General features: G+C 43.6%; 1 protein-coding gene across 1 annotated transcript in view; it reads left to right on the top strand.

The window, feature by feature from the left end:
• The window catches only part of SLC26A8 (solute carrier family 26 member 8), a 57,931-nt gene extending 49,283 nt beyond the window's left edge, over positions 1 to 8,648 (top strand). The window contains exons 17-20 of the mRNA XM_040983248.1: positions 2,202 to 2,564; positions 3,851 to 3,905; positions 3,997 to 4,181; positions 7,819 to 8,648. Of these exons, the coding sequence (XP_040839182.1) occupies positions 2,202 to 2,564; positions 3,851 to 3,905; positions 3,997 to 4,181; positions 7,819 to 8,229 (1,014 nt within the window). The 3' untranslated portion in view covers positions 8,230 to 8,648. The remainder of the gene's footprint in view (positions 1 to 2,201; positions 2,565 to 3,850; positions 3,906 to 3,996; positions 4,182 to 7,818) is intronic.
• Positions 8,649 to 11,535: the final 2,887 nt, after the last annotated feature.

Raw genomic sequence — 11,535 nt, 5'->3', positions numbered from 1 at the left:
ACATAAATATCTGTTCTTTATTTAAAAAGAAAAACAGATTTTAGGACTGGTACCATGAAGTAGTACATTATGCCTCTGCCTGATATCCCATATGGGCGTTGGTACAAGTTCTACCTGCTCCACTTCTGAGTCAGTTCCCTGCTAATGTGCCTGGAAAAGCAGCAGGAAATGGACCAAGTGCTTGGGCTTCTGCACCCATGGGGGAGAACTGGAAGAAGCTCCAGGTCCCTGGCTTCAGACTGGTCCAGCTTCAGCTATTACAGCCATTTGGGGAGAAAATCAGCAGATGGAGGATAATTCTCTCTCTCTCCTCTTTCTGTCAGTCTGATGTTCAAATAAGAATGAGTCTTAAAAACAAAAACAGATTTAATAACTCATAACTAATCTTGCTTCAGATCTATACCCATCCTCCTCCTAGAGTTCCCTAAAATCACAGGATTATTTGGGGAAAAAAATGCAGGAAGTTTTAAATAAAATTAAAGAGACAACTCGCCACTAAGGTGACTTTTAGGCTATTGTATTTCGTCAAAGCTAAAATACTTTTTTCCAATCCCTGGAATTTGGAGACATGCTGTAACACATGATCTGTTACTGTTTAATTTTCAGCATTTTTTCCTTTCTTGATAGTGGAAAAAAAATAGCAGTGCAACTTAAAATTTGATGAAAATAGGATTGTGATCTAAACAACACAATGTAGATTGTGGTCTTATAAATTGTGTGTTTAGAGTCTAACAACTCTAAAGCTTCAGGTAAGGTAAAGTGGACAAGAACTCATCCAGTTGGGAAATATTGCAATGGACTTGTGTTGGGCAAGGGAGAGAAATTTGGGTTGAAGTTGGGTAGGACCAAAAGGATTCCCAGTCTATGGGTAGGTCTGGACAAAGATACCAAGGTAAAAAAGAAGAGTGAAATAAGCTTACCTCAGTTCAGGGACTTGGTTGGAGAGCTGAGGTCAGACACACGTGGCATGAGAATATGTAGGGTAAATGAAAGAGGAGAAAAGAGCAGGGTGGGGTTGGGGGGATGTTCAGGGAACTTCCTCCACCAGGAGGAACTTACACCCCTATTTCACTATGGGCCAGCCCATACCTGTGCCTTAAGGGCCTGTCATCAGTGGCCTTCAAGCAATGGGGATTTGTTTTCTCATTCAAAATACCATTATCTATCCACACCACTTTTTTTTTTTGGCTATAATATATACACTATCTCATAAATATATACAAGGTATATATGTATGGTTTTTACCTTGAAATTTTAAAGATGTATTCACAAGTATCATTGTTAGAATGCTAACATTTAAAACAACAAAAACAACAAAAAAACCAGAAACATCACCCAGAGTGATAACACTATAGCAAGTAAGTGACTTGATTTTTTCCAAGTCCCTCACAGCTCTCCTTCAGCCACACATATTGTTGTTTCTCGATTCCAGTGGCCATGGGCACTCTGCTACTTGGAGTCTGGTCCCTGTGGAGGCAGAGGCCACCTTCGCTTCTCCCACCCCATCTTACTCGCAGCCCTGGAGACTGTCCTGAAGTTCCCACAAGCACACTGGGCCTGTTGGGAGATGACAAGGAGTAAGAGGCATAAGGATAGTCCTGCTGAAGCTATTTTTTGTCTGCCTAAGGAAGTCTCACAGATGACTGATACCCAGACCAAAGAAAGGGCTTGCTGAGGAAAGGGACTGAGGAAAAGAAACACTTCACACAAAAGTACAGTTGAGACTGCCTTGTCTGAAATGCTTAGTGTTTAAAATTTCAGATTTCTTCAGATTTAGTAATATGTACACAGTGACGTATCACAGGGATGAGACCCAATCTAAACACAAATTTTGTCTTGCCTAAACACGTTAGGCCCATTGTCTCATCAACTCATCAGGTGAAGAATTTACATACATTTTCAATGTTTTCAAAGATGATTTTTAAAGGATCACTAGGAAAATCATGGTGTCCTTGATGGACACAGGGGTCCCGAAGGGGATGCTGTGATTAGTGAGGATATGGAAAGACACATGTATGGCCTTCGTCAAGATTTTGATGTGACCATGAAATATCCTAGTAAAAAATACACTACGCTATTCTGGGGAGCAGTTTCCTAGGAGACAGGAAATTGAGCTCATAGAGATATATGGCACAGCTGCAAGTACTTCCAGTCCTTGATGGTGTCTTCTGTGAGTCTTTCCCCTAACTTTGTTGTCTCAGATTGCTTACACAGAACAATTTGAGAGTAAACAGGAATCCTCAGCATCCTCTATCAACCTGGTGCGCTGCTCACGTTTATACAGCACGAACAGCCAAGATACATACGAAGACCAAGAGCCACGCACAATGTCTTCCATATCGCAGAGGAATCCATCACGCAACTATGAGAATGTGGATAAAGGCTGGCTTTCTAATTACTCCCAGCGCAACAACTCACTGCCACTGGCTAACCAAAGTCAGGGGAGGAGTCGATCCTTCACCCCTTTCTCAGATTCATTTCTTGAACCCATCACCCACACCATCATCCTGGACTTCACCATGGTACATTTTGTGGATGCACAGGCTATAGTCGTATTAAGACAGGTAAGTCCTGGGGCAGTCTTAGAAGAGCTGTGCTCTCTTCCTACCCTCACTCCCAGCCCAATTTAAATTGAATCCTGATAGTCACCAACTAGCTGCTAACTTACTGGGGCCACCATGAACCTGGACTTTGAAGGTAGCTTAAGATCAATCAAATAAAGTGAATCAGCTTAGATTTACTGACCTGGATTGGTTTGGGAAACATGATGTGTTATTACTTCTCAAGGAATGAAACAGTTTTTTTCCATGTACCTATTGGCTATTAGCTATTTGTGTCTTCTTTCAGAAATGTCTATCTAGATCTACTGCCCATTTTTAAATTAGACTTTGTGCTATTTTTTTTTTTAATACTGAGTGGTTTGAGTTCTTCATATGTTCTGGTCATAAACCTCTTGTCAGATGTAGATATAGAACTAGAAAATCCTTCCATTCTGTAGATTATCTCTTCCCTCTGTTGCTTGTTTTCTTTGTTGAACAGAAGTTCCACAGTTTGATAGAATCCCATTTATTTATTTTTGCTTGTTACCTGTGCTTTTGGGGTCTGACACGTGAAACAAGAGCAACAACAAACTTGACCATGCTGATATCCTGAAAAATTTCCTCTACGCTTTCTTAATTGTAGAGATCTCTCACTTCTGGTTAAATTCATTTCTAGGTATTTTACGTATTTATTTGTTTATTTGTAGTTATTGGAAATTAGCTTCCTTGCTTGATATCTTTTTCAAGTAATCTGCCACGGGTATATAATGGTGCTCATGATTTTAGCATATTGACTTTATATCCTATAACTTCACTGAATTTATTAGTTGAATGGCTTTTTGGTGGAATTACTGAGTTTTTTTTTTAAAGTAAGATCACGTCATCTGCAAACAGTGACAGCCTGGCTTCCTCTTTTCCAAGTTAGATGCCCTTTCTTTCTTTTGCACTACTGCTCTGGCTAGGACTTGGCAGTATCATGCTAAGAGGGGAGGAGCTGCTCTTCCTGATGACTCTGAGTGTACCACCACCCCTGAGTTCTGCTTTCCTCACCCGAAGGCTCACTCTCCAGTCCCTGACAGACTCTGCCCACCACCTTCACCCTCTCCTCCCCCACACAAGGCAGCCTGAGGCTCGCTTGTGTTTCCAGCACTTTCCTGGAGTAGAGAAATCCACCTATCACGTGTTTATTGAGCCGAACTGAGTTGCAAAGGTGCAGACGGCCAGAGAGGCTTGAACCCTCCACTCCCCGGAAGACCCTTTCCTGGTGAGTGTGGCACCAGTTCATGAATGTCGTTACCCTCTCCCTCCAGATGTGCAATGCTTTCCAAAACGCGGACATCCTGGTGCTCATCGCGGGCTGTCACAGTGAGTGCCCCTCCTCCCTGGGGGGGGGACGAGGGCAGCACTCGGCTCTCCAGGTGCCAGACCCCATGTGTGTTCATGGTTTGCTTTGTAGCTTCTGTGGTCAGGGCATTTGAGAAGAATGACTTCTTTGACTCTGGCATTACCAAGGCCCAGCTGTTTCTCTCCGTCCACGATGCAGCACTGTTTGCCATGTCAAGGAAGTTTTTGGAGCCCTCGGAGTTAAGCCTGGACGAGTCAGAGACGGTGATACAGGAAACCTACTCAGAATCAGAAAAGGTGGGAGGACCCGGAGCCTCGCTGTGGTGGGTGCAGGGGGCAGGGCTAAAGTGGAGTAGAGGTCTGATGAGATGGAGAGGACCCATGTGCAGGAAATGCTTGTCAGTACAGCTGATCGGTGTTGGAGAAGTCCAAATGCTCTCTTAGCAGCAGCAGTGGCCCTGAGACCCCCAGGCTTTCCCAACAACTCAGGACACCCCACCCAAAGGAAGCAGAGGACCTCAAGGACCCTTTTTAGCATTCTTAGTCAGAACCATACAACTATCACATATTTGAAGTATAGTCTTCCCTAGTTATACTTTTAGGACCCACCGAACCATAGCCTGGGGATGCTGAGTAAAACTGATAAAGTAGCAAAGGGAAAGGTTTGCCAGTCTCTTTGCTACTTTTTAAAAAGATTTGTTTATTTGAAAGGCAGAGTTAGAGAGAGAGAGAGAGAGAGAGATTTTCCACCTGCTGGTTCATTCCCCACAAGGGTCACAGTGGACAAGGTTAGACCTGGCTGAAGCCAGAAGCCCAGGTCTTCATCCTGGCTTCCCATTTGAGTTCAGAGGCCCAGACACTTGAGTCCATCATCCATTGCCTTGTATTGTCACAATGCCAGCTCCCAGGAAGAAGTGGTTGTTTTTGTGTTTTTTTTTTCTCCTTTTCAGATTTATTTTTATTGGAAAGGCAGATTTATGCAGAGAAGGAGAGACAGAAAGAAAGATCTTTCCATTGGTTCACTCTTCAAGTGGCCACAATGAGCTGATCTGAAGCCACGAGCTAGGAGCTTCTTCTAGGTATCCCACATGAGTGTAGGATCCCAAGACTTTCTCAGAGCATAAGCAGGGAGCTGGAAGGGGAGTAGAGCAGCCAGGACACAAACCAGCACCCACATGGATCCTAGCCATTGCAAAGAGAGGGTTTAATCACTGAGCCATCGCGCCGATCCCCAAGCAGAAGTTTTTTAAAAGCATTTTTACCTGGCTCTTCTAGGTATGCCCAGTGGGAAGACTGAACTGGATTAGGTATTCTACCTTTACTATAAATGGAAATTGCTCTATTTTATTTATGATACTTTCCATGAGCTTATTTTTGCATATTATCCAGCCATATCTGTTAATCCTATTCATCTTTCCTTATTTTTTTTTCTGTTTGAAAAGTCCTTACTGCTTCGAAAGTAAATAAATGTTTTCCTCAAGATTTTTGTTTTTACCTTCGTATGTTTTATTCCTTAGTTAGAATGTCCTTCAGTGCATGGAGTTGAAGAGTAACCTTTATTTTTTTCTTTATGTGGACCACTTTGACTCTGCCATCTGCCTTTGTCCCTTAGTGCTACTCTAACAAAAATACATGGGACCTGGCAATTGATTTAAAATAGAAATTTACCTCTCACAATTCTGAGGCCGTGCAGCTTCTGTGTTTGATGAGGGTTTGTTCCATCAAAGGCATCTCTTCATGGTGGAAACCAGAAAGGCAAGCGTACCCACGCACACTGCCTGGGCATCCCACAGGGCACCGACCTTGCACCAGACAGGCGCTCATGACTACCCCACATCTTAATGCTACGCAATGGGGAGTAGGGTCAGCCCACATTTCAGAGGCTACACACTCAAACCACCTATTGAATAAGCCTCCATTTGAGATGCTGTCCTTATAAAATACTCCTACCAAAACTGAAGTCTGTTTCTGGCTTTACTTTTGGTTTAATTTTTCTCTACAGTTTCAAATTACCCTTTTTTATTACTGCTGTTTAGTAATAATTTAATATTTGATTAAGAAATCCTGTGTCACCAGATTTCTAGTTCAAAATTTGCCAAGTTACTCTTACCAGATTGTTTTTCAAGATAATCTTTTGAATCTTTGGTTAGGCTTCTCCCATTTCATACCCTCTCCTTCTGAAAAAAAAAAAAAATCTTTTGGAATTGGGTTAAGAATATACAGTAAGTACAGAATTCATATATTCATGGCATCAGATCTTCTTATCCAGAAATAAAGACTGCTCTCACATTTATTCAGATTTTTTAATCTCTCATAGTAAGGTTTTGTGACTTTTTTCCCCATATAGACAAATGCTAGATGTCTTATATTTTACAGGTTTTACATTTGTAGTGATGCTATTAAAATTTTCTTTCTCATTACAGTTTCTTCATTCCAATTTTTGAACATTCTACTTTCTAATTGGCATTAGGTAGTATACAGGAAACTCATTGGATTTTATCAAGTTATTTGACCTCTTGTAAATCTCTTTACTAAACGTGTTTATTGTTAATCCTCTTAGCTTTTCTAGACAGAAAAACGTTTTTTTGTTGCCAAAAACAACACGAACCCCCTGACTTCTATTCATTGTAATTCTTATTCAATATCATATGTAGTTGCATTATCTGGACTTCCCAGAACAAATTCAGGTAACAGTGATGAGTCTTGCTTTCCTTTCCCTTCTGAGTTCCGTGAGGAAAGATGCTGCTATGTTTCTATCAAGGCTGGCAGTGACTGTTGGTTTAGTTGGACATTATTTACTATGTCTTTATAAACATGCTTTCTGTATTTCACTAATGTTCCTCTCAAGACTTCAATTAAGACTTGGTGTTGAATACGTAAAATTTGTGTGGAATGTAAGGTAGAGAAATCTGGGAGAGGAGCAAGTTCTGTTTCATATGCAATGATTCAAGCTGCCCATTAAACAGCCAAATGTAGATGTCAAGAACAGAAATGGGTAGAAGAACCTGAGGCTGGAGGAGGGAATGAGAATCGTGGGTCCAAGTAAAATGATGTGCAGGCAGAGCACCAGTGGAGAAGAGGAGGGTCCTGGGATTCAGCCTCAACATTTAGCTGGGAAGTAGAGGAGAGAGTGAAGAGCCCAAGAAGTCACAAGCCAGGAACAAAGAAGGAAAAACAGAAGATAGTCATAAGATGAAAAAGGGGAAAAACCTGTTGGGAAGGGGAAGAGTGGTCAATGGGATACAGTTGCAGGCTTAGGCACCAAGCCTTGCAGGCACCTGCTAGGTGCCAGGCTCCATGGATACTGGGGAGATGAAGAAATGGGCATGCTCTAACACAAGGAGCTCAGAGTTTCCTAAGGGATAGACTTGTAGTGAAGAGGGACTACACCACTGGATGTGAATGAGGTAGGGACACGAGGCAGGCAGGAGGGGCAGTGAGAGCAAAGGCAGGCAGCAGTCAGGCCTCTAGGGGTTACTTGATGGCTAGAGCAAAGGGTGGGAACAACAGCTGGAGAGAATCTAAACAAGATGGCAAGGGGCCAGGTGACAAATGGTCTTCTGTGCCTTGTCAGGGACTGCATGCTGCGGAGTGGTGGGGTGGGAGTATTGGCAAGACAAGTAGGATGAAGATAAGATGTTTCTGAATGCTGTACAGGCCACAGCTGCTTCAGCAGTTGGTCTTAAAGCTGAGCCAGAAAACACAGAGGCATCAGAAGCTGAGGACTCCCCAAGCCTGACAGGCAGTGAGTAATTGAGAAAAAATGGGTGAGGGGCTGGGGGTGTGTGTGCAAAGGTTAAAAGTAGACTGAGATCAGAAATAGTTCCCTCCAGGAACCCACAGTTCTGGTGCCTTAAGCCACATGACCTTCTGAAATGGTTTGACTGTTCAAATTTTAATTGGAACTTTTTAACCCACCTCATTTGTATTTCAGCAAGACAAACCAGGAAGTAGAACAAGTGATAGTTTTCTAGCAGGCACCACCATTCCAAGTTTAGGTTTCAGCAAGATTGTGGAACCCATAGAAGAGGAATTGTCAGAGTCTGACATGGAACTGCAGCACGTGATGCAGGCAGACAAAGGGACCAGGGTGGGCCTGGACCTAGATCTGGATCAGGAACTGGAGCCCGAATCTGACGTGGAGCCTAAAACAGAGTCGGAGATCGAGCCCGAGCCCGAGCCCGAGCCCGCGCATGAGCCCGAGCCCAGCACGGTGAACAAAGCAGAGCCAGCCAGGGCGCCCACACCCGTGTCCAGGACCAGGATTTACAGTCTGCCTGCGCGGCTTTACCAGCCCATGTATCACTCTGGAGTCCCCAAATCCCAATCTCAGAATCAGCCATAGTCAACGGAGAAGAGACACCAGCAAACGACTTCATACACCTCCTAGGACCACAACAAAGAGAGAAACTGAAAACAAAGGCCAGAGCACCCTTGGCAAGCCCTCCCCCTACACACTGGGGGCCACTTGGTTGCACAGCCTAGACTGGACACAAGCCAGCAGACTTGGCGTTGGGTTTCTGCCACCTGAGGCCCTCCTCATGGCTTAGCTCTGGGATTCTGCTCTCAGATCACAAAACTAAATGCCAGGAATGACCTCTGAACTCCTGGTCCAGACTTTCCTTCTGTCATCCCCAGCAGATGTTGTGAAGTCTCCTTCACACACCCCACATCTCTAGGCCTTGTGCCAGGCCACTGTAACTCTCTCCTCTCTGACTGTACCCCTTTCTCCAAAGAGGTGAGGCTCAAATAAAATATATAACTCCAGCTGATGTTTGGATCTTTCCTGTACTTTCTTCTCTGTATTCTGTATCCCTAGGGAAATGTGAGAGGAGAGTGTTACTAGAAAGGAGTGGACAAAAATGAGCAAAAAAAAAAAAAAAGGTGAAAGCCATTTCTGCTATGCGAGGTATCTTCACCGCACTGCTGGGGGAAGTGACAGAGGAAGGCTAGACCAGGTTAAAGGTAAGCCGGCCTGTGTGACTGCTGGTAAAAGGCCCTACCAAGCCAAAAGTACTTTTGATGTCCCTCCTAGGGGTCAGGATTCCATCCTGCCGCCGATTCCTTGGGGCCGGTCAGCTGTGCCTGATACTGAGCCTGTTGTGGCCTTTATGAAACCCTTCCTGGTCTTCAGGTGTGCATCTGTCCTTGCCTCTTCCAGGTTGGACTCGGGATCCTTGGTGGACCCAACTGAGTGAAAAATTCATGGCAGATGCAAACCGCCTAGGAGTCAGAAAAGCCAATCATTAATATTTTTGTCTAAATCCATTCAAAAAACCCCTTCTTTCTCTATTAAAAAAAAAGTTTGGTATTAGATCCAGAGGAAAACTATAAGCAAAGGTTTATGTAATGTTTTTTAAGTTTTTTTTTTTTAATTTGAAAGAAGTTACAGATGAGAAGGAGATGAGAGATGTTGCATCTGTTGATTCGCTCCTAAAATGGCTGTAATGGCCAGAGTTGAGCTGTTCCAAAGGCAGGAGCCTGAAGTTTTTGTTCTAGGTCCCCCGACATGGTTGGAGGGGCCCAAGTAGTTGAATCATCCTCCACATCTTTCCCAAGCCATAAGCAGGGAGTTGGATCAGAAGTGGAACCGATACGGGATTCTGGTGGAAGCTTAGTGTACTATGCCATGGCACCAACTCTAAAGGTAAATGGAAACTTAGTTTTATTTCCAACACAGTAAACATGACTCCTTCTACTCCATTTCTTTTATTTGTTAGATGAAATGGCTCTGGATTAAACTACACACATATCTGTAGTCACAGAGACAGTGAAGGCATTCTCTCATTCTAGAAGCATTTACTCAGGCATCTGCCACACACTGTAGGGTAGATAAAGCAATATTATTCCCACTTTGCACAGGAATATCCAGGACAAGGTGCGGGCCTAAGTCAAACCTTCATTTTCTCACATTTACTCCCATCTGTTGAACTCAGCACAGTCAGGCACTGTCCAGGTGCTGACAACACAGATGGGCAGAATGGAGAACAGAAATAACTACAAACCATGGTAAGTACCTTGAAGGGAAAACAGAATAAACCCTGAGGGCCAACATTAGGAGGTCCTTACCCAGTCCTGAGTGTCAAGGAAGTTCTTCTGATGGCGATGAGCTATGACATGGGATCTGGAAGATGAGTAGGAGGTAGTTGAGAAGGCAGGTACCAATGACTGTTTGGAGGGCATAGTCAAAAGGGGCACCAAGAGTGGTAGTGACCTCATGTGGAAATAGAAGAAGTTGGGGGACCCAGTCAGATGGCAACTAAGGGGGACTGCTCAGCACAAAGTGGCTCAAATCAGTAATTAGTTGTTAGGGTGGCAGGGCAGATATAAGAATCTGTCAAAACTAAAGAAACAGTCTATACTTAATAATAAGAGACTAATAAGTACATAAAGAACCCAGTTTCCCAGTTTCTGTGGCCTGCCACCTTCTCCTCCAGGTGCCTTTTAGTTCCTGATTTCTATTAGAGGAATGTCTTTAAACATAGACTCAATGACTAACACTTGGTCGTTAAATAAAGTCTAGATCTGGTCTGTCCCACTTTAACGGCAACATGGCTGAATGTTGGCTTTGACATATGACCTATCAGATACTTGGACAGCGATCTAGCTTTCAAAAATATTCTGATACAAACGCACAAAACTCAACTACTCCCCAAGTAAATAGATAAAGAAAAATGGTGAGCCACTTATAAATACTACAGCATTAAAAAAAAAGTAAAATAATAATTCAAAAGCGGATTCTTCTTTTAAAATGCATGTGCTAGTCATGAGGCGCTTAATTGTATAATATTATTTATCTCACAGTTTGCAAAGTGCAGTATATAATTGGATGGTCCTGTAAGTTTGGCTTGGGATGGAGCAGTGAGTAGCAATGGCCAGGTGTGTGCTGAGGAGGAATCATGTGGCCAGTGAGGAAGCATCTGGACCCCACTGCGGCCTGGAGGCTCAACCTTCTCATGTGAACTACCTTCCAACGCCAGCCACTTCCCTTTGCAAGCACCAGGACCCCAAATAGATACTGGTTCATGTCTTGGCTGCTCCACTTCTCATCCAACTCCCTGACTGTGGCCTGGGGAAGCAGTGGAGGATGGTTAAAAGCCTTAGGACCCTGCTCCTGTCTAGGAGACCTGGAAGAAGCTTCTGGCTCCTGGCTTCTGGTCTGCTCAGCTCTAACCAGAGCAACCATTTAGGGAGTGAGCCAGCGGACACAAGATCTTTTCTCTCTGTCTCTCCTCTCTGTAAGTCTGCCTTTCCAATCAAAACAAATAAATGTTTAAAATTAATAAAGCATGGAATTGTTCCTGATTTGTCAAACAAAGTTGAGCTCATTCACGAAGCTGCAGTCAATGGGCAATTCAACTGGGCACAGCCAGTGAGGGCTAGACTCAGCGACTGACTCAGCTGGGATGGCTGGCAGGTCTGGAGACTGGCCAGGGTATCTCCAGTAGAGTAAAGCAATGGTCTATGGATATAAACACACACACACACACAGAGTTGTTGAAGGAAGGGTGTCACTTCTGCCACATTCCATTGATCAGATTAAGTGACACAGTCTTGATTCAAAGTGAGGAATAACATGTTCCAAGAGATAAAGAGCAAATAATCTGTGGCCATTTTCACCTATACTGTTGTAAATAAGAGAATAAAAGAA

This window comes from Ochotona curzoniae, unplaced genomic scaffold (genome assembly GCF_017591425.1).
Source record: "Ochotona curzoniae isolate NIBS_2020 unplaced genomic scaffold, NIBS_Ocur_1.0 contig_3819, whole genome shotgun sequence".
Taxonomy (NCBI): Eukaryota; Metazoa; Chordata; class Mammalia; order Lagomorpha; family Ochotonidae; genus Ochotona; species Ochotona curzoniae.
The sequence above is the reverse complement of the archived record's forward strand: the minus strand, read 5'-3'. Positions and strand labels throughout refer to the sequence as shown.